At 48.4% G+C, this 23,237-nt stretch overlaps 1 protein-coding gene across 1 annotated transcript in view; it reads left to right on the top strand.

Annotated features, from left to right (window-relative positions):
- The window catches only part of LOC126176675 (transient receptor potential-gamma protein-like), a 128,217-nt gene extending 105,321 nt beyond the window's left edge, over nt 1-22,896 (top strand). The window contains exon 3 of the mRNA XM_049923835.1: nt 22,750-22,896. Within this exon, the coding sequence (XP_049779792.1) occupies nt 22,750-22,896 (147 nt within the window). The remainder of the gene's footprint in view (nt 1-22,749) is intronic.
- The last annotated feature ends 341 nt before the right edge of the window (nt 22,897-23,237 follow it).

Genomic DNA, 23,237 nt, shown 5'->3' with positions numbered 1-23,237 from the left:
CTGCAAGGAAGTCTTGAATTCAATCGCAGGTCTGCTCCGATACTCCGTATCTTTTTCAATGAACGGCAATGCGGGACGGACGACGGCCGTTCTCAGGATGAATGTGACTCCTTGTGCAGAAATGCTCTGCCACGATAGCGGTTAAGTAACAGTGACAGCGGAGCGCAGCAGCAGGCGACGGCGGATACCTGTCCAGTGCTGGAAACGCGTTACGACGAGCCATTGTGCGGGACGCGGGAGCACCTGGAAACGAACAATCGCTGGAGTGAGCAGCGAGACAGGGCCGTGGACCGGACAATCATAAAAACTCTTCCCCTCCCGAGTATGCCTTCCGCAGATGCGGGCGGAGCTATGGGTTTCTCCAAGGAATTCGTTCGACGACAGCACAATATCGTGGAGTATTTTAAGGAGTGTATTCTCTTTTTCCCTGCATGACTTTTCGTTGACGTTTCACCTACATATACTAGAGGAATGTACTTTCGGAGAAGACTTTTCACACCTAATCTTATATTCGATAATAACGAATCTCTCTTTGTTAGAAATGCTCTCCTCGCTACTGCTGCTTCCTTCGACCGCTGCCAGTTATTTTACTTCTCAAGTAGTAAAGTTAGTGTACTACTGCGAGTGTTTCATTTTCTAATCCCATTCCCTCATCACCTCATGATTTATTTCGACTACTCTTAATTCATTCTTTTATTTTTAAAAATGATCAACTGATGATGTCTTCAGAAGACATTATCCAGTCTGTTCCAGCGATCTTCCAAATGCTCTGCCGTCTGTAGCAGACTGACTCTGTCTCACACACTCCTCAGTCTACGCTCCCCGTCGTGCCGTTCGACTCTTATTGTTAGAAATATAGTACAATTACTGTACAAGTCGTAGGTTACCTTCCGTTTCATATATTAATCCGAACAACAAAGCTGCAGCATCGTCGAAAAGGTATATTATCAGTCCTTTTTTCTCAGTCACTAACATAATAGAAAACTGAAAAGAAATGAGAAAAGATTATTGGCTCTGCACTTACTTGTACAAAAAGATACCATATGCACAAATAGCGCAATATGACTTGAAGCATAACAAACAGGGAATCGAGGGAACCCTAACACTTTGCTGTCATTACTGTTCGGGATTATAAGGTTGCAAACATTAAGCTGTTAAATGATGAGCCGTCAGTAACCGTAGAAAATAACTTTGTCTGTAGTAAATCCAGTCTATGCAAAACGTTTTCGAGTTCTTGAAATTCGTAATTGAGAGAGACGAAAGCCCGCAGATCGTCTGCCGTGCAAACTAAAATTTCAATAAAATAACAGGCTTTTCTGAAAAAGCACGTCGATCTATACAAAGCGAGTGGAAAGGTGATAAATGTCTCTACTTTTTAATCAAATCCTTATGCACATACCTGGATAACGCATAGATATTCGATAAAATTGTTTCTTTGAAAATGACAGTAATTTACTGACACTGCATGCCTCGAAAAATAATGTGGCTTCCACGTCGAAAAGAATACACACGTGATGGATTCCGTGTGCCCTAAATATACAACTTGTCAGACCGCACATGATGCACCAATTACTCGAGATAAACTGTTTCGTGTCGGTTAGGAATTTAAAGATTGCATTTCTCGATTCATAACAAAAGACAGGGCAAGAGTACAGAGAAACAAGAATATTACAAATATGTTCAAATTGGAAAAATTGAAGAAAGAATAAGAACAGTTAAAAAATTCTTTTGTGTGTCTGTATATCGTAGCAAATACGGCAGGATTGTGTCCACGTGTACACGTGCCTCACAGTGTCACGGCTCGTGACGTCACAGCGACCCGTCGGCCACCTTGCTGCCTCGCCTCGCTGCAGCCAGCCCCCGCGCCCCTATTTCCTGCTGTGGCTGTCGCTGCTCTGTCTGCCCTCACAGAAATCACCGACGCACGTCTTTCCATTGCTCAGTACTCGACGACTACGTCTTAGTTTCTGAATGGTCTCACGACCATTATCAAAAACTGTAACGCACACGAAGATTACAAAAAAAAATGGTTCAAATGGCTCTGAGCACTATGGGACTTAAATCTAAGGTCATCAGTCCCCTAGAACTTAGAAGTACTAAAATCTAACTAACCTAAGGACATCATACACATCCATGTCCGAGGCAGGATTCGAACCTGCGACCGTAGCGGTCACGCGGTTCCAGACTGAAGCTCCTAGAACCGCTCGGCCACAGCGGCCGGCTAAGACTGTAAACTTTCAGATTCAGACACACTTGAAAGTCAGTTGTAACAATGCTCTGTTGTACAATCCTCGCACTTTTTATTCTTTTTTTTTTATTTCTTTAGCCGTCACCACGAACTCATCAGCTGCAGTAAGACTTCATTGTTAGTTCGTACAGTTTGTTATACTAGTATATTATTTTCACCTTACTGTAAGTGGCTTTCAGACTTACCTCCAAAATTCTGTCGCATTAAGTTTTCCATTTCATTGGTGCAGTATAGCTGCGCTTCAAATGTAGTACAGACAGGAAGGTAGTTCGCATATACTCCAGTCCTTAATTTTTCAATCTTAGGAATCTGAAAAATTTCTTGTGATTTCTGAGGATAGTTTACCTGAAATATACGCTTTACTCTTCTTCCAACTGGAATTTTCCCACTATGCTGACAAACTGCTCCCTGCTGATGGTAGCCTCTGGAGTAAAGTATTCTTGAGGTAACCAGCCACTCGCATGTGCAGGCGGAGGGTAGTCACGAGGGTGTCGTCAGGAAAACGAACCTATATTGCGAATACAGTTATAGCAAAGAGGTAATACATTAAAACGTTCGTGCCTTACGTTGAAGTGTTACTAAATGAACGTGTATTTTGGGGGGAACGAGAGCGAGAAGTAGTTTTGAAATCGTGTAAAGTTCTCTCACTGGCAGATACTGGTTTGTGCAATTTACACACGATAAGTTACGCTGCCTCAACAGATACATCTACAGTTCCAATCTTTAATACTTGACGTGTTGTGTTAAACCTGTAATGTTAGATTATACATCTTAATCGGTAGACTATAGTACAATTTTAAACGCCGCGCGGGATTAGCCGAGCGGTCTGAGACGCTGCAGTCGTGGGCTGTCCGGCTGGTCCCAGCGGAGGTTCGAGTCCTCCCTCGGGCACGGGTGTGTGTGTTTCTCCTTAGGAGAACCATGGAACTTCCCGTTGGTGGGGAGCCTTGCGTGCCTCAACGATACGGATAGCCGTACCGGAGGTGCAACCACAACGGAGGGGTATCTGTTGAGAGGACAGACAAACGTGTGGTTCCTGAAGAGGGGCAGCAGCCTTTTCAGTAGCTGCAGGGGCAACAGTCTGGATGATTGACTGATCTGGCCTTGTAACACTTACCAAAACGGCCTTGCAGTGCTGGTACTGCGAACGGCTGAAAGCAAGGGCAAACTATAGCCGTAATTTTTCCCAAGGGCATGCAGCTTTACTGTATGGTTAAATGATGGTGGCGTCCTCTTGGGTAAAATATTCCGAAGGTAAAATAATCCCCCATTCGGATCTCCGGGCGGGGACTACTCAAGAGGATGTCGTTATCAGGAGAAAGAAAACTGGCATTCTACGGATCAGAGCGTGGAATGTCAGATCCCTTAATCGGGCAGCTAGGTTAGAAACTTTAAAAAGGCAAACGAATAGGTGGCAATTAGTGAAGTTCGGTGGCAGGAGGAACAAGACTTTTGGTCAGGTGAATAAAGGGTTATAAATACAAAATCAAATAGGGGTAATGCAGGAATAGGTTTAATAATGAATAAAAAATAGGAGTGCGGGTAAGCTACTACAAACAGCATAGTGAACGCATTATTGTGGCCAAGATAGACACGAAGCCCACGCCTATTACAGTAGTACAAGTTTATATGGCAACTAGCTTTGCAGATGATGAAGAAATTGAAGAAATGTATGATGAGCTAAAAGAAATTATTCAGGTAGTGAAGGGAGACGAAAATTTAATAGTCATGGGTGACTGAAATTCAACAGTAGGAAGAGAAGGAAACATAATAGGTGAATATGGATCAGGGCTAAGAAATGAAAGAGGAAGCCACCTGGTAGAATTTTGCACAGAGCATAACTTAATCATAGCTAACACTTGCTTCAAGAATCATGAAAGAAGGTTGTATACATGGAAGAAGGAAGCAGAGGATCAAGTAGGTAAAGATTAGATGGGTAGATCACATAACTAATGAGGAGGTATTGAATAGAATTGGAGAGAAGAGAAATTTGTGGCACAACTTGACTAGAAGAAGGGATAGGTTGGTAGGGCATATTCTGAGGCATCAAGGGATCACAAATTTAGTACTGGAGGGCAGTGTTGGGGGTAAAAATCGTAGAGGGAGACGAAGAGATGAATACACTAAGCAGATTCAGAAGGATGTAGGTTGCAGTAGGTACTGGGAGATGAAGAAGCTTGCACAGGATAGAGTAGCATGGAGACAACAACAACCGCTCACGTCAGTTGTTCCCTGTACCGCTTCTGTACGATTCTTTTATCTTCTTACCTGCAGTGTCACGAGAAGCTTTTTTGCGTCATTCTTCAGAGATGTACGAACAAGCCATATTGGTGTTACTTGGAGCGGTTTCGTGTATTGCTTGCTTACTACATGATTAACGCCGAGTTTGGAACGGTTTCCACGAGTGCAGTCTTTAAGTGGGGTTTCATCAAGTTTAGTCGTTATGGACGCCGTGCTACCGGCGCTGATTGAACGGCTTAACTCGGCACTAACCACTTGGCGGCTTCTATTAACAGACACGGTACCGCTGCACCGGTCTTCCTACTCACTTTTACTCCGTATCTCGATCCAGCCGAGAGTCGGAAAGCTTGCGAGACAAGGCTCAGAGAACATTTTCTGGCCTTCGGTGTGATAAACTGGAATTTGTACAAAGCCTTATTGCTTTCGTTGGATTCCAAATGGTTCAAATGGCTCTGAGCACTATGGGACTTAACAGCAATGGTCATCAGTCCTCTAGAACTTAGAACTACTTAAACCTAACTAACCTAAGGACATCACACAACACCCAGTCATCACGAGGCAGAGAACGTTGGATTCCACCTAAGGTGTATCAATTACTGTGTCAGCTAGCCCCTTTACAAGAACGGCCAGCTCTTACTTTTGGTCACATGTGCAGTTTATTGTCCAACTACTACCAAAACAAACGAACGTAGTCATACCGGTGAGACTTGAATTCTTAAGGTACCACAAGAAACCGAACCAGTCATACTGGGACTGGGCAGCCAAACTCCGAGGCCATAGCTGTAAGTGTCAGTTCTTTACGCGTGCCCATGATGACGCCGTGCACCACGCAGTTTTCTGTATAGTTCCGGACAACGAAGTGCGACAGAAGAGTTTCCTCCATGACCCCCCCCCCCCCTTGGCAAAAGTTTATCAAATAGCACGATCTTTCCAAGTTTCTAGGGTAGCGGGTCACCAAATTGGTGGGGCGACTCGACAGCAGGGTCAGAAGACGTTCCCACCAGGGCGACAGATCGCCTGCACGAGGAGGCGGCTGTGGTCGCGCTGGACGTGGGGGCCTAGCTCCGAGCAGTCGCTCGAGTCCGGGTTGCGAACGTGCTCTCTGCCCTTCGTCCGGCTACGTTCTCTGCGGACCAGCACACAGTTTTGTCGAATGACAGCTCACAGCACGGCCTCGGCGCCGACGTGCTTACGACTCTGAACGACCTGTTGCTTTCGCCTCTGAATGTCTCACTCTGGACAGGCGGCGTCACTCACAGGTGGAAAAAGAGGCTCTGCCATAGTCTGTGCTCTCCAGACGTTACACGTCTTTTTGTATGGGCCCAGGCTTCACCTTAGTACTCACTGTAAACCCTCTGTTTCCTTGTTTAATCTTCACATTGCCTTCCCTCACAAGGTAGCACACCGCCTACAACACTGGGCGCTGTTTTTGTCTCGCTACAAAGACGAAATCAACTTGTAATGTACGTCTCAACAGGCCAACGCGGACGCCCTGTCTGACCTTCCTGTGGGTCCTGATCCGATCTTTGGTCACGAAGAATTGCTTTGCTTCCGTCTCGAAACGCAAGCCCAAGTTGAGGATTTTCCAATTACGAGCTCGCGCATACACTTGTCACTGTCGTCGACCCGATCCTCTGCCGGACAGTTCGGTTTGTTGAACAGGGCTGGCCAGATACACCGCGGACCCCCTGCGCAACTACTTTTCCTTACGCTACCGCCTCTCTGTTTTTGTCTGTATTTTGCTCTCGTCCGAGGAAGACCTCTCTCCAAGAGACGCGAAAGCGCGAACCTCTACGCCTTCTCCATCGCGAGTTTCGCGCACTAAAGTGTTAGCTAGGAGAAATGTTTTTTGCCCGAGGATTGATGACTACATTATCCATTTAGTATGGCTTGTGAGCGGTGTGCCCGAGAACAGGCACCTCCCACGGCATCTCTGTCCCTGTGGCCCGTTCAGCGATAGCCGTGGGAACGCATTCGTGTGGTCTTTACGGGTCCCTTGTTCAGTTCCTACTGGCTCACGATTGTCGACGATTTTCATAGTTTCCTTACATTCTCCAATGAGTGTCGACATTGGCTGAGATCACAATTCGTACGATTTTGAGGGATTTTTTTTTTTCTATTGAGTCCTTACCTCGTACCTAAGTTTCCGATAATGGGCCCCGTTCGTTTCTCACATCTTGCAATTGTTTTGTTCCCGCCACGGAATTCTTCACGATACGGCTCCGCCGTTCCACGGTTGATGAAATGGTGAGGCGTAATGACTAATGTGTACGTTCAGGTCGCAAATGAAAAAGTTTGTTGTGCATTCTCCGATGGACGACGCGCTTCTCCACTCTTTGAGTAGCCGCTGCTTCACGCCTTTGGGGGAGCGAAGCTCGTCTGAATCGCTTCACGGCCAGGAGCCACACGCGCCCCTCCCCTCGTGTGGCCTTCGCCACGTTCGTCGCGGTCGCATTCGTCCGGCCACTCAGCGTCGGTGTGGCCGGTGTGGGCGCGGGGGCCTGGTCGCCGCCGGTCCACGTCGATACTGCTCGCTGGGGACGCTCTCTCTGTGAGGGGGGGGGGGGGGGGCGCCGCTTTGACACTCGCCACCGGGAGCTACTTGTTCGCGGCTACGGCCCCTGTCGCAGCAACACGCCCACCGCCCTCCGCCCTCCACCTAGAGCCTGTTCTGCCCTGCTGAGGCCCCCCGTCCCATTGGATGCCGTGCGGTTCCAGCGCCCCGGCGCCGGACGCCGGTCCGTCTCGAACTAGGAAACCGTCTCCTGACCACCGCCAAAAACTCACTTACAGGGTGTTTCAAAAATGACCGGTTATATTTGAAACGGCAATAAAAACTAAACGAGCAGCGATAGAAATACACCGTTTGTTGCAATATGCTTGGGACAACAGTACATTTTCAGGCAGACAAACTTTCGAAATTACAGTAGTTACAATTTTCAAGAACAGATTGCGTTGCGGTCTGGGAAACTCTATAGTACGATATTTTCCACATATCCACCGTGCGTAGCAATAATATGGCGTAGTCTCTGAATGAAATTACCCGAAACCTTTGACAACGTGTCTGGCGGAATGGCTTCACATGCAGATGAGATGTACTGCTTCAGCTGTTCAATTGTTTCTGGATTCTGGCGGTACACCTGGTCTTTCAAGTGTCCCCACAGAAAGAAGTCACAGGGGTTCATGTCTGGCGAATAGGAAGGCCAATCCACGCCGCCTCCTGTATGTTTCGGATAGCCCAAAGCAATCGCACGATCATCGAAATATTCATTCAAGAAATTAAAGACGTCGGCCGTGCGATGTGGCCGGGCACCATCTTGCATAAACCACGAGGTGTTCGCAGTGTCGTCTAAGGCAGTTTGTACCGCCACAAATTCACGAAGAATGTCCAGATAGCCTGATGCAGTAATCGTTTCGGATCTGAAAAATGGGCCAATGATTCCTTTGGAAGAAATGGCGGCCCAGACCAGTACTTTTTGAGGATGCAGGGACGATGGGACTGCAACATGGGGCTTTTCGGTTCCCCATATGCGCCAGTTCTGTTTATTGACGAAGCCGTCCAGGTAAAAATAAGCTTCGTCAGTAAACCAAATGCTGCCCACATGCATATCGCCGTCATCAATCCTGTGCACTATATACACTCCTGGAAATTGAAATAAGAACACCGTGAATTCATTGCCCCAGGAAGGGGAAACTTTATTGACACATTCCTGGGGTCAGATACATCACATGATCACACTGACAGAACCACAGGCACATAGACACAGGCAACAGAGCATGCACAATGTCGGCACTAGTACAGTGTGTATCCACCTTTCGCAGCAATGCAGGCTGCTATTCTCCCATGGAGACGATCGTAGAGATGCTGGATGTAGTCCTGTGGAACGGCTTGCCATGCCATTTCCACCTGGCGCCTCAGTTGGACCAGCGTTCGTGCTGGACGTGCAGACCGCGTGAGACGACGCTTCATCCAGTCCCAAACATGCTCAATGGGGGACAGATCCGGAGATCTTGCTGGCCAGGGTAGTTGACTTACACCTTCTAGAGCACGTTGGGTGGCACGGGATACATGCGGACGTGCATTGTCCTGTTGGAACAGCAAGTTCCCTTGCCGGTCTAGGAATGGTAGAACGATGGGTTCGATGACGGTTTGGATGTACCGTGCACTATTCAGTGTCCCCTCGACGATCACCAGTGGTGTACGGCCAGTGTAGGAGATCGCTCCCCACACCATGATGCCGGGTGTTGGCCCTGTGTGCCTCGGTCGTATGCAGTCCTGATTGTGGCGCTCACCTGCACGGCGCCAAACACGCATACGACCATCATTGGCACCAAGGCAGAAGCGACTCTCATCGCTGAAGACGACACGTCTCCATTCGTCCCTCCATTCACGCCTGTCGCGACACCACTGGAGGCGGGCTGCACGATGTTGGGTCGTGAGCGGAAGACGGCCTAACGGTGTGCGGGACCGTAGCCCAGCTTCATGGAGACGGTTGCGAATGGTCCTCGCCGATACCCCAGGAGCAACAGTGTCCCTAATTTGCTGGGAAGTGGCGGTGCGGTCCCCTACGGCACTGCGTAGGATCCTACGGTCTTGGCGTGCATCCGTGCGTCGCTGCGGTCCGGTCCCAGGTCGACGGGCACGTGCACCTTCCGCCGACCACTGGCGACAACATCGATGTACTGTGGAGACCTCACGCCCCACGCGTTGAGCAATTCGGCGGTACGTCCACCCGGCCTCCCGCATGCCCACTATACGCCCTCGCTCAAAGTCCGTCAACTGCACATACGGTTCACGTCCACGCTGTCGCGGCATGCTACCAGTGTTAAAGACTGCGATGGAGCTCCGTATGCCACGGCAAACTGGCTGACACTGACGGCGGCGGTGCACAAATGCTGCGCAGCTAGCGCCATTCGACGGCCAACACCGCGGTTCCTGGTGTGTCTGCTGTGCCGTGCGTGTGATCATTGCTTGTACAGCCCTCTCGCAGTGTCCGGAGTAAGTATGGTGGGTCTGACACACCGGTGTCAATGTGTTCTTTTTTCCATTTCCAGGAGTGTAGTTAGCGAATGTCTCTCGTGCAGCAATGGTAGCGGCGCTGAGGGGTTGCCGCGTTTGAATTGTGTACGGATAGAGGTGTAAACTCTGGCGCACGAGACGATACGTGGACGTTGGCGTCATTTGGACCGCAGCTGCAACACGGCGAACGGAAACCCGATGCCGCTGTCGGATCACCTGCTGCACTAGCTGCGCGTTGCCCTCTGTGGTTGCCGTACGCGGTCGCCCTACCTTTCCAGCACGTTCATCCGTCACGTTCCCAGTCCGTTGAAATTTTTGAAACAGATCGTTTATTGTATCGCTTTTCGGTCCTTTGGTTACATTAAACCTCCGTTGAAAACTTCGTCTTGTTGCAACAACACTGTGTTCTAGGCGGTGGAATTCCAACACCAGAAAAATCCTCTGTTCTAAGGAATAAACCATGTTGTCTACATCACACTTGCACGTTGTGAACAGCACGCGCTTACAGCAGAAAGACGACGTACAGAATGGTGCACCCACAGACTCCGATGTCTTCTATATCTTTCACATCACTTGCAGCGCCATCTGTTGTTGAAAATTGTAACTACTGTAATTTCGAAAGTTTGTCCGCCTGAAAATGTACTGTTGTCCCAAGCATATTGCAACAAACGGTGTATTTCTATCGCTGCTCGTTTAGTTTTTATTGCCGTTTCAAATATACCGGTCATTTTTGAAACACCCTGTACATTCAACTTACAACGAATTCAGATCGTCGTCTGTGAATGCTGTCAACAGTACATTGGACAAACGCAGCGATTTATTTCTAAACGCTGCCAGGAACATATCAGGCACGTGCGGCTGGGAAAGACGGAGAAATCGGCGATAGCAGAACACGGCATCGAGGAAGAACACCGAGTTACTCTGCCGAGCCGCCAGCTGTTGGGACAGAGTCAGTAAAGTGTTCATCGAATTTCGAATTCGCGAGAATCTTGTAAACAGAGACGAAGGGCAGCAGCTGAGTGCGGCACGGAATCCAGCTGCAGCGGCAACCCGCCGGCAGCGCCGCCGCCCCCCCCCGTCCAGTGCTCTGACAGCGGCGCGCTGCTCCACCCACCCCGTCCAGTGCTCTGACAGCGGCGCGCTGCTCCATCCACCCTGTCCAGTGCTCTGACAGTGGCGCGCTGCTCCACCCACCCCGTCCAGTGCTCTGACAGCGGCGCGCTGCTCCACCCACCCCGTCCAGTGCTCTGACAGCGGCGCGCTGCTCCACCCACCCCGTCCAGTGCTCTGACAGCGGCGCGCTGCTCCACCCACCCCGTCCAGTGCTCTGACAGCGGCGCGCTGCTCCACCCACCCCGTCCAGTGCTCTGACAGCGGCGCGCTGCTCCACCCACCCCGTCCAGTGCTCTGACAGCGGCGCGCTGCTCCACCCACCCCGTCCAGTGCTCTGACAGCGGCGCGCTGCTCCACCCACCCCGTCCAGTGCTCTGACAGCGGCGCGCTGCTCCACCCACCCCGTCCAGTGCTCTGACAGCGGCGCGCTGCTCCACCCACCCTGTCCAGTGCTCTGACAGCGGCGCGCTGCTCCACCCACCCCGTCCAGTGCTCTGACAGCGGCGCGCTGCTCCACCCACCCCGTCCAGTGCTCTGACAGCGGCGCGCTGCTCCACCCACCCCGTCCAGTTCTCTGACAGCGGCGCGCTGCTCCACCCACCCCGTCCAGTGCTCTGACAGCGGCGCGCTGCTCCACCCACCCCGTCCAGTGCTCTGACAGCGGCGCGCTGCTCCACCCACCCCGTCCAGTGCTCTGACAGCGGCGCGCTGCTCCACCCATCCCGTCCAGTGCTCTGACAGCGGCGCGCTGCTCCACCCACCCCGTCCAGTGCTCTGACAGCGGCGCGCTGCTCCACCCACCCCGTCCAGTGCTCTGACAGCGGCGCGCTGCTCCACCCACCCCGTCCAGTGCTCTGACAGCGGCGCGCTGCTCCACCTACCCTGTCCAGTGTTCTGACAGCGGCGCGCTGCTCCACCCACCCCGTCCAGTGCTCTGACAGCGGCGCGCTGCTCCACCCACCCCGTCCAGTGCTCTGACAGCGGCGCGCTGCTCCACCCACCCCGTCCAGTGCTCTGACAGCGGCGCGCTGCTCCACCCACCCCGTCCAGTGCTCTGACAGCGGCGCACTTCTCCACCCACCCCGTCCAGTGCTCTGACAGCGGCGCGCTGCTCCACCCACCCCGTCCAGTGCTCTGACAGCGGCGCGCTGCTCCACCCACCCCGTCCAGTGCTCTGACAGCGGCGCGCTGCTCCACCCACCCCGTCCAGTGCTCTGACAGCGGCGCGCTGCTCCACCCACCCCGTCCAGTGCTCTGACAGCGGCGCGCTGCTCCACCCACCCCGTCCAGTGCTCTGACAGCGGCGCGCTGGTCCACCCACCCGGTCCAGTGCTCTGACAGCGGCGCGCTGCTCCACCCACCCGGTCCAGTGCTCTGACAACGGCGCGCTGCTCCACCCACCCCGTCCAGTGCTCTGACAGCGGCGCGCTGCTCCACCCACCCCGTCCAGTGCTCTGACAGCGGCGCGCTGCTCCACCCACCCCGTCCAGTGCTCTGACAGCGGTGCGCTGCTCCACCCACCCCGTCCAGTGCTCTGACAGTGGCGCGCTGCTCCACCCACCCCGTCCAGTGCTCTGACAGCGGCGCGCTGCTCCACCCACCCCGTCCAGTGCTCTGACAGCGGCGCGCTGCTCCACCCACCCCGTCCAGTGCTCTGACAGCGGCGCGCTGCTCCACCCACCCCGTCCAGTGCTCTGACAGCGGCGCGCTGCTCCACACACCCCGTCCAGTGCTCTGACAGCGGCGCGCTGCTCCACCCACCCCGTCCAGTGCTCTGACAGCGGCGCGCTGCTCCACCCACCCCGTCCAGTGCTCTGACAGCGGCGCGCTGCTCCACCCACCCCGTCCAGTGCTCTGACAGCGGCGCGCTGCTCCACCCACCCCGTCCAGTGCTCTGACAGCGGCGCGCTGCTCCACCCACCCCGTCCAGTGCTCTGACAGCGACGCGCTGCTCCACTCACCCCGTCCAGTGCTCTGACAGCGGCGCGCTGCTCCACCCACCCCGTCCAGTGCTCTGAGAGCGGCGCGCTGCTCCACCCACCCCGTCCAGTGCTCTGACAGCGGCGCGCTGCTCCACCCACCCGGTCCAGTGCTCTGACAGCGGCGCGCTGCTCCACCCACCCCGTCCAGTGCTCTGACAGCGGCGCGCTGCTCCACCCACCCCGTCCAGTGCTCTGACAGCGGCGCGCTGCTCCACCCACCCCGTCCAGTGCTCTGACAGCGGCGCGCTGCTCCACCCACCCCGTCCAGTGCTCTGACAGCGGCGCGCTGCTCCACCCACCCCGTCCAGTGCTCTGACAGCGGCGCGCTGCTCCACCCACCCCGTCCAGTGCTCTGACAGCGGCGCGCTGCTCCACCCACCCCGTCCAGTGCTCTGACAGCGGCGCGCTGCTCCACCCACCCCGTCCAGTGCTCTGACAGCGGCGCGCTGCTCCACCCACCCCGTCCATTGCTCTGACAGCGGCGCGCTGCTCCACCCACCCCGTCCAGTGCTCTGACAGCGGCGCGCTGCTCCACCCACCCCGTCCAGTGCTCTGACAGCGGCGCGCTGCTCCACCCACCCCGTCCAGTGCTCTGACAGCGGCGCGCTGCTCCACCCACCCCGTCCAGTGCTCTGACAGCGGCGCGCTGCTCCACCCACCCGGTCCAGTGCTCTGACAGCGGCGCGCTGCTCCACCCACCCCGTCCAGTGCTCTGACAGCGGCGCGCTGCTCCACCCACCCCGTCCAGTGCTCTGACAGCGGCGCGCTGCTCCACCCACCCCGTCCAGTGCTCTGACAGCGGCGCGCTGCTCCACCCACCCTGTCCAGTGCTCTGACAGCGGCGCGCTGCTCCACCCACCCCGGCAGGGGACCGACCGCGCGCATCCGCAGAATCTCGATACTTCGCCAGAAGATGACGAGGATTTAACTCGCTGAATAGTCGTGCTTTTATAATTCTGCTACCCGGCTGGAAATTCGAGGGCTTTTCATCAACTGTATACATCCGGAAAGTCTATATTAACAAAACTGATGATATAAAACAGAATTAATCCTATGGAAAAATCAGCTTCGTTTTCATGACATTAAACATTTCTCGTAACTCAGTACCATCGTTTTTCGACCAGACTTGACTACCTTCTATTCAGTAATTTAAAGATTTACTCGTGAGTTCTCAAACTGATTTCAACACTTTACACGTTGAAGAGAGATTATTTGTCACGCAGTTCTCGGTAGTGGCTGCTGATGCACTCCCTCATTACCTCCATACAGTGTAGTACCCAGCTCAGTGTCCTCTAGTCCGATGTACGGATTTACAAGAATGGCATAAAATGATAACCGAAGACACATATCCTCGACTGCATGGACAAATCGGTAAAGTAAATTCAATGTTTGGGTAGACGTAGCTGTCCGAATGGTTTCTTTCTGTTATGAAGTTGTGAAAGTGTCCCTAACGTTCAGGTGTTACAGATTTTAATCTGCATAACAAAATATGTTTGTATCATAAACCATATATCCACATATATTACGTACTTTTTTAGATCCCAGAACTTCGATCGCGTAGTCTCTTTGGTTTGCACAGACTTCTTTTTGTTTTTCTTTAATCAAATTATTATGTTGTTCACAGGCTGCAACACCCTCAAAACTTTTCACGCTAATTAAGGGCATAGCAACATGGTGTTTTCCTTCGGAACAAAAAGCGAATCTCGTTGCTCAAATCCAAAGTTATTTTTAATCGTGCATCTAACCGAGAAGTGAAACACCAGCTTTCATAGATTTAGCTCTTAAAACTTTTTAACTTAAAGAAATACTTTCTTAATAATGTTCATCCTCAGTGCGTGAAACAGGTATTTTTAATTTTTAAGAGTGAAGCCAAGCATAGATTTTCTGAGTTTTAGCACTGAAAATGCGTTCATAGTGTAACATTTCATAGAACATCTCATCTCCTATTTCACCCCTCTTAGTTTAATTTCCAAAAAGACGAACATGTATTTTTTATTTGTAAATGACAATTAAAATACCAGTTTTCATAATTTTGGCCTTAAAAATACTTTAGTAGTTCTTTAATAATTATTTGTTTTCAAAACAAATTTTCACTAACTATTTCACCCCATCGGGGTTAAATTTCCACAAATGCTGGAACTCTTATATTTTTATTTCTGATTGAGAAATCAAATACCAATCTTCGTCGCAGAGGCTTTGAAATAGCCTTAATAGCTGCGTATTGTCATAAAACATGTCATCTCCTATTTCACCCCATTAGGCGTGCATTTTTGAAAACCCCTTCTTAAATGACACCTAAAATATGAGATCAACACCTTGTCCAAAGTTCAAGTTTTCCAAATAACGTGTCATCCCCTGGTTAACCCCCTTAAGGGTGGATTTTCGAATAATCCCTTCTTAAATGACTCTTGCAATATAACATCAACACCCTCTCCAAATATCAAGTTCGTATCGTCAGCGGTTTGGACTGGACCGGGATGAGTCAGTGAGTGAATCAGTCACTCGGGACGCTGCATTCAATGTATAAAGGTAAGACACTTTGAAATCTGGTTTGAAACTGCTAGTCATTTCAAGGGGCATAAGTCGACTCCGGATAGAATTTATTGGTTATGACCTGAATATGGAAGCAGAGGAAACTAGAAAAGAAGAGAGATTAGTCTCGGTTCAGTTCGAGGTTGTTCATAGTTTCGTAGGGAACATTAGGTAACAATTGACGAAAATAGGGGAAGGAAATACAATAAAAGACAAATGGATAGTAGTTGAGAGGTGGAATGGTGAAGGCAGCGGAGGAACAAGTAGATAAAAAGACGTGGCCAAGTTTAATATCCTCGGATGACACACTACATCATAGTTTAATTGAAAAAAGGAAGAAATATAACGATGCAGCAAATGAAACAGGAAAAAGTTAACACGTCTAAAATGTTAGGTTGACAGAAAGTTGTAAACAACTGAGTAGAAACAGATAGAGAACAAATTCAAAACAAATTATGCATTCACGACTAGGTGGGTGTTATCTATAGGAAAATTAGAGATACCTTTGGAGAGAATAGAAGCAGCTGTAGCAGCTACCTGGGGCAGGGACCACGTTGTGATCATGAGGTCGAGCTTCGACTGTAATGACATTTATTGGTCGAGCAGACTTTGCAAAGGAGAGCAGGAGCAGACGCTCACAGGTGAGCCAGGAGGCCGCACACACGCGGCTTCAACGTCAGCCCCTACGATCCAGTGGCTGCGCAGGTAGGCAGCAGCCGCAGGCGCCGCCGTTGGCAGGCACCGCCTGGCTGGAGTCAGCAGTCAGTATGCACCGGCTGGCTGGAGTCAGCACTCAGTAGGCAGCGGCTGGCTGGAGTCAGCACTCAGGAGGCACCGGCTGGCTGGAGTCAGCACTCAGTAGCCACCGGCTGGCTGGCTGGAGTCAGCACTCAGTAGGCACCGGCTCCATTAAAATTCTGATCGTGGTAGGGGAAAATACAGAACGTGAAAGGTTATCTACAACTCGTACAGAAACCAGACTACAGCTATGAAAATCAAAGGACATGAAAAAGGGAAGCAGTGGTAGAGAAAGGAGTGAGGCAGGATTGTATCCTATCCCCGATATTACCCTGTGTGTTTAATGGGCAAGCTGTATTTTAAACAAAGGTGAAATTAGGATACGAAGTTAAAGATAGGGAAGAAGAAATACAAACTCTGTGGTTTGGCGATGTCGTTGTATCTCTGTGATAGATGGCAACGGCCCTAGAGAAGCAGTGACCTCTGTGAAAGAAATTATATGATGAACATCAATAAAATTAAAAAAAAGGGTTGTCGAACTGAACCAGAGGCAATTAGTTTATAAAGTGGCAAACCGTCTGAGCAGTAAGAAACTGATAAAGGCTGAAGTAAGGAGGAAAAAAAATGCTGACATAGCAAGAAAAGCATTTCTGAGAAAAAGAAACATTTTAACGTCGAATGTATATAAATATGTTAATTGTTTTTTTCTGAAGATATGTGGCCTGAATGCAGCCTAGACTGAAAGTGGAGCGTAGACACTAAATGACTGAGACAGAATAATAATAGGAATATTTGAACTGACAAAAATGCTGAAGATTAGGTGGGTAAAATGAATAACTAATGATGGGGTACTCAACTGAAATGCAGAAATAAGAAACCTATGTGACAGAAATGAGCAGTCGATAAGACACATGCTGAGACATTGAGGATTTATCAACCTGTAATGTAGGATACTGTTGGGAATAAAAATGTTAAGAAGATACAATGCTCAGATACACTAACCAGATTTAAATGGAAGTCTGTTGCAAAAATGAAGACAGACCACTCGGGAGACCCATATCAAATCAATCTTTCGACTGAAAATCACAAGAATTACAACTACTGGACTATACAATGGACGTATTGTTGTTTATATTTCAGCGTATTAACACAGGTTCAATCAATTCGTTTTTTTCGAAGGCAAGTGCAGGTTTCTAAAAATTTTATACGTCAACGATGAAGTGTCAGCCACATGCATCGCCTCGTATAGTTTCAGTTACTACTGGCAAACGGTATGTTGCATTACAACGATTTTCAAACCAGTTGTTACTTTGCTTGGTTAAAATTCCCTTCTTTTGTTTGTTTGTTGGTAATAATCTTGGTGAATATCATGTGTATCACAGACTTCCCCTCCTGAAATCCCTCATCTCTAAGAATATTTTCTTTCATTACATGTTCAACAGTTTAATATTCCTCACATGTAATTACTGACAGTATATACAGCCTGAGAAATTTTGGAATGCTAGAACAATTTTCCCTCTACTGTGCCATCTGATGTCTGTATAAAGAGTATTTAGTACGTTCTCCCACTTTTAAAATTGTTTTACAATTAATTTTTAACATTTTTGTGTGTAGTTTTCATTTTCTCATGTGTTTGGTTGTTCTCTTTTTAATTTCTGTTTCTTCTCCTTCTGCTTATTAGAAAGTAAACTTGCTCTATTAATTGGTGGCACTTGTAATAATGTTGTTGTAGTAACAACCACGATATAGATGTGGCTTGATTTTGTATTTCATTGATTTTATGAAAAATTACACTGCAGTAAGATTTAGGTTCACCTGTTAAAATAGCTCGACAGTGCATATCCTTTGTCCAGCCACAGAACAAGAAATATTTAACTTTTCGCCTCTATGGTTTGACATAATGTATCAAACTAATTTGATCCCAAAGACAATCTTATACTCTCATTAGCATAGGAAACACGTTCTTTGCAATATTCTTCAAATAAGCTTCTGAAATGTCGTGAATGATTCTATTTGACGAATAATGTGACACTCAAATATACAGGAAGTGGTACATGAAGACATGTAAAAATTTGTTAGATAGTAAATTAGTGTCTCTGTTTTGTCAGCGGTTCTAATGCATTCTATTATCATAATATATAATTCAATGTGTAGGATTATAAATAAAGCTTTACGAATCTTTTGCAATTAAATATTGTTATCTACACACATCAAGTTGTATGTGCTTTCTAGTTGGCATACAAATTTTTTAGCAATATTTACTCACGAATAGTCGACATTCATTATGCAGTACATATGAAGTTTCTTTTAAATCGTTTTTTCAATTGCATTATAACTTACAACACATGCTTCCCATGTATGAAATTTGCAAACATTCGGTACAAAAGCAACATTTACAGTTCATTGACTAATCTCCTTTCATACACTGGTTTGGCTGTAGAGACGTTCCTTATAAAGTTATCTTTGTAATTTTGCTAACCCTGTTCATAGGATATTAAATTCTGCTCTACTTCATTTGAAACAGCTGTTAGTTTGCTGTATTGTCGCGGTATGACATTTATTATTTTTTCGAAAACTCATTTTACGTTGAGGTTTGTTTTTAATTGTTTTTAATTTGTTTTTAATGTTACCTTAATCATAATAATATTGTAGTAACTCGTATCTGATGGTGGTTTAAATTAGTCTTGATTCTCCATTTACATAAATTACACCTGTCATATTGGTTATGAGACTGTTGTAGTTTAAAATGTTCTTGCTGACCATTAACTTAAGTATTTATACACATTTTGGTAGTTACAGATATCTTGATCTAGTTACTACCTGACAAAAAAAGTATTTCACCCAGAAGATATTGTCAGATGCCAATCTAACTTCGCACATGTACAAACAATCGATGGATGTGTAACGGAATAGAGTTTTAATTCTCTATAAACTCTCTACATCCGTCTGAGAACCCTTCTTGCAAACGGGAATGACGTGTGTGTTTATCCAGTCACTATAAACGCTTTCATCCTTCAGCGATCGACGGTAAACTGCAGATAGAAGTAGAGATGGCTGTACGCATAATCGTATAGGTATCCCGTAAGGTCCAATCACCGTGCTTCAACTAAGTGATTTCACTAATTTTTTTCCACTGGGCCGATCATTTTGACAGCTATCCGACGGCTGAAAGGAAAAACTGCAGTAGGATCTTTCTCAAACTGGTTTAGAAAAAGGAATTTATTTATTCAGCTTTTCTCTGTTATCCTCTGATGCGACGTGACAGCGGTCACCGACAGTCTCGAATGATGGCTTTGATCCATTACTGATTTAGCTGTGTCTGTAACTTTTTGCGATTTTCTGCCAAATCAGTAGAGAGAATTTTGCTATCGAATTCGTTCTTATTGCTCTCCTTGTGCTAATTTTGTCGTCGTTCTGTTTCTCTGTCTACGAGGTTTTGTCATCTTAAAATCTGTGCTGAATTTCGCTATTCTTTTGGAGTAGGCTTTTGACACGGTTGTCGAACCAGGGCGGGTTCTTTCCCATCCTTCACAGTCTATCTCAGCTCATGTGTGTCTAATGCATATTGTCCGATGCTCTTGAACGTTGACAGTTTGTGCTCAACATGTCCAGTCTTGTGTTGACTGCTCAAATAATCTTAAATCTGCTTCTTGGCAGCAGAAATATCTTCCTACCTCCCTTTACATTCCTATTTGCACCTGTAGTTTGTGATGAAACAGTGGCATTTCATTATTCGTTTCCTGCTCTGTGCTAATTAAGTCGAAAATTACGATCCGGTTTATATCAGGAAGATCTAAAATGTTACCCTGTCGAGCCGGTTCTTCGATTAACTGCTCACGTTATTGTAGAATAATGCACTGAGAACAGTTTCAAAGCATTCCCTCTTCCTTCCACCTGTACTAATCGCTTGAGCCTCTCAATCCACAGCTGTTACACTGAAATCCCCTTCTAATACAATAACTTGACCAGCAAATTTATGTGCAATCTCTCTGTAATTAAAAGAGCTGGTATTATTTTTTACTGAAATTAGATTGATTTATGAACATACGGCGGGATTTCTACTTCCTAAAAAATCAACATGTGGAAGACACACATACTCTGCTACCGTAGTAGGCGCTACCTGCGTGTAGTGCATACCTAATCTATGAAGAGAGATCGTAAAGTTTTCTATCAGATAGCAGAGTCGGAGAAATCCGCATCTATGTTCGTGACAGAATTGTCTCCGCCTCTGGTTTAAGGCTTCCACTCGGCACAAAGCAGAAGACAGCGGTCGCGTGTGGGACCACCCCTTGTTTCCACCGAAGCAGCTGGCCGCCGGTAGCGACCGAGGACGACCCCTGAACGCAGGCGGCAGGCGTCATTCGTGGTCTGTAGGCAGCTGCACTAAGTCGACAGTTTTTCCGTATCTCGGACACGATTCCCCAGCAGACATGCATCGGCCTTCCTTCGCGACTTGCTTGCTATTGCCAAAGAGGCTCCATCACCTGCCGATCATTGGGTCTCCCAGTGCCCAAACAGCCCACTCTCTGCATTTGTTGGGACCATTCAGAACGCTGGGCCCCAGTCCCAACAGGCGAGGTCTCCGGTACTGACTCACGTATATTTACAGCAGTGGCAAGACCTCAAAGCACAAGGGGGTACCCGTTTTTGCCTCCCGCCCAGAGGTTCGCAACCATCCATTGTTCGCCATGAGTTGGGTGCCTGAGTGCGGTCGCATGTTAGGGCAGCAGACTGGAGCCTGGCAAGTGTGGCCAAGTGTCCGTGCATCCGTACACAGCAGGCGCAATGCCTTGTGTTGCTGTGGGCTTCATTCCCAACGCAGGGCTGATACGGCTCATCACGCTACTCTTAAATGTACGAGTCTCTTCAGTTCTGCGTAGCTCCTGCTTACTGTACTCTGTTTGTACGCCTCCACACTTTCTTTCATTGTCAAACTGACGACTCATTGATGCCTCGGGATGTAACCCATTAACCGATCCGTTTTTTTAGTAAAGTTGTGTCACAAATTCCCTTTTTCGCCAATCTCGTTCAGTACCTCCATATTAGATATTATCCATTACATTCAACTGCTCGCCTGAGTCATTTGACATCTCTGACAGCATTAAACCTCAAAGTTTTTATTTGCTCCCCCTAAACTTTAATGCCTTTTTCTAATATCTCGCTGCCTTTTTTTACTGCCTGCTGAATGTACAGACTGAATAACACTGAGGAGAGTCTACAAACTAGTCTAACTCACTTCTTTACTACTGCTTCCGCTTCACGACCTTCGGGTCTTACGTATAACAGCTGCCCAGTTTCCGTACATCTCGTAGCCAGTGTTTCTCTCCTGTATTTTACTTATAGACTGTATTCCAGGCTACATTGTTAACAGCCTTCTGCAAGTCTATGAATGCATAAGCGTAAACGTGCAGCCTTCAGCGTGAGTCGTAAGGTAAGTCGTAGGGCCCTATCTTTGTACGATTCACCGGTACCGAAACCGTTATTTCCCAGGTTCGGTTTATATTATTTTTTCCCTTTTTCTGTAAATAATTCGTGGTGGTATTTCGCAACTAAGGCTTATAAAGATGACGGTTGTATAATATTTACATGTGTTTGAGCTTGTCCGCTTTGGAGTATGAATTATTACATTCTTCTTGTAATCAGTCAGTATTTCTCCTGTATGACATATCTTGCACAGTGGGTGGAATAGTTTTGTCACGATTGATTCTGGCAAGGACATCAATAACTCTGAGGGAATGTCGTCTACTCCAGGGGCCTTCCACATCTTCATTTACAACTACGCTCCACAAGCCACCTTGCGGTGTATGGTGGAGGGTACTTCGTGTCGCACCGTCACTTCCCATCTTTTGTGTTCCAGTCACGAATAGTTCGCGGGAAGCCCCCGTGTGGCCTTCTATCTCTCTGGTTTTGTCTTCGTGGTCTTTCAGCGAGGTATACGTAGGAGGAAACAACATACTTGTTGAGCACTCCGCGAACGCGTGCCCTACGAAGTGAGGAAGTGTAGCAAGAGACCACGTCGGGACGCAGAACGTTTCTCTTACAGCGTTTGTCACTGGAGTTCGTCGATCGTGTCTCTGAGGCTTTCGCGATTACTAAATGAGTCAGTGACGAAACGCGCTGGCCGCTCCTGTTTGGATCTTCTCTCTCAGTCCTATCTGGTATGGATCCCTTACTGTGGAACAGTATTCAAGAATTGGTCGAAAGAGTGTTTTGTTTACGGGCTATACGTCCTGTGCATTCTTCCAGTGGCTGTCACATAGGCCTCATCTGCGTTTAGTTTTAATATGGAAATAATTGCTTAAAGTGATTGTTCTGCAATCGTGTAATCATACAATAAGGGGTCTTTTTGTCCATGTTCACGCGATAAGTTGCATTTCTTACGTAGAAAGTGAGTTGTCAATCCCATTTAGGCGGTCCCGTATTCCACTACCATATCCTAGCGTTGCGACTTGTGTGCAAAGGGTTTCATCCGCAAAAAGGGTCACGGAACTTGCAGTGTTGTCTCCATACTATTTATATACACTGTGAAAAGTAATGGATCTATTTTACGTCCGGAGACTTGTGTCTATTGAGAATGACTTGCCGTGTCTGCTAGAAGTTCTTCAGTAGAATCACGTAGTTGGTCTGGTATTCCGTACTTTCGTATTTTGTTCGTTAGGCTGCAGTACGGAACTGTGTAGAATGCTTTACGGAAGTGAGGGCGCGCGGCAACTGTACGGGCGCTCGTGTCTACTTAGAAGCGTCTTTGGCCTGCGTCTGTCCACAAAAAAGTAGCGTAACGTCCTGCTGCACCGCTGCTGGCTGTCGCTGCAGTACAAAGTCAGACGGCACACGTGGACGCGCACTGAGGGTACGCCCGGCCGGTGTGTCCGCAGAGCTGGGAGGCGCTGCCGCCGGACACGGCCACCTTCACGCCGGACATCACGCCGCTGATCCTGTCGGCGCACCGCGACAACTACGAGATCATCAAGATCCTGCTGGACCGCGGCGCCACGCTGCCCATGCCGCACGACGTCAGGTAGGCGCGCCGCCGCCAGCCCAGCTCTGCGCCCGCTCACAGCCTACCAGGTGCATAGTAAACTCAAAAATAAAAAAAAAAAAATGACAAGTCTGTTTTTGTGTAGAGAGCACCAGTTTGCAAACTTAAATTCTTACACAATCTTTACGACAATGTAAAACGGATCTTACAAAGAATTTTTCTTATAAAAATCTACTTGTGCGTGGAGAAATAACTAGAAGCACTATCGAAGATATTGTGTCTAATTCTCGGACAATTTCGAGGCTTACAGATGCACGGAATGTCTCTTTCATAGTCAAAACTTAAAGCCCTTTCAACATACAGGGTGATTCAAAAAGAATACCA

This window comes from Schistocerca cancellata, chromosome 3 (genome assembly GCF_023864275.1).
Source record: "Schistocerca cancellata isolate TAMUIC-IGC-003103 chromosome 3, iqSchCanc2.1, whole genome shotgun sequence".
NCBI lineage: Eukaryota > Metazoa > Arthropoda > Insecta > Orthoptera > Acrididae > Schistocerca > Schistocerca cancellata.
This window is presented reverse-complemented; position numbering and strand designations above follow the sequence as displayed.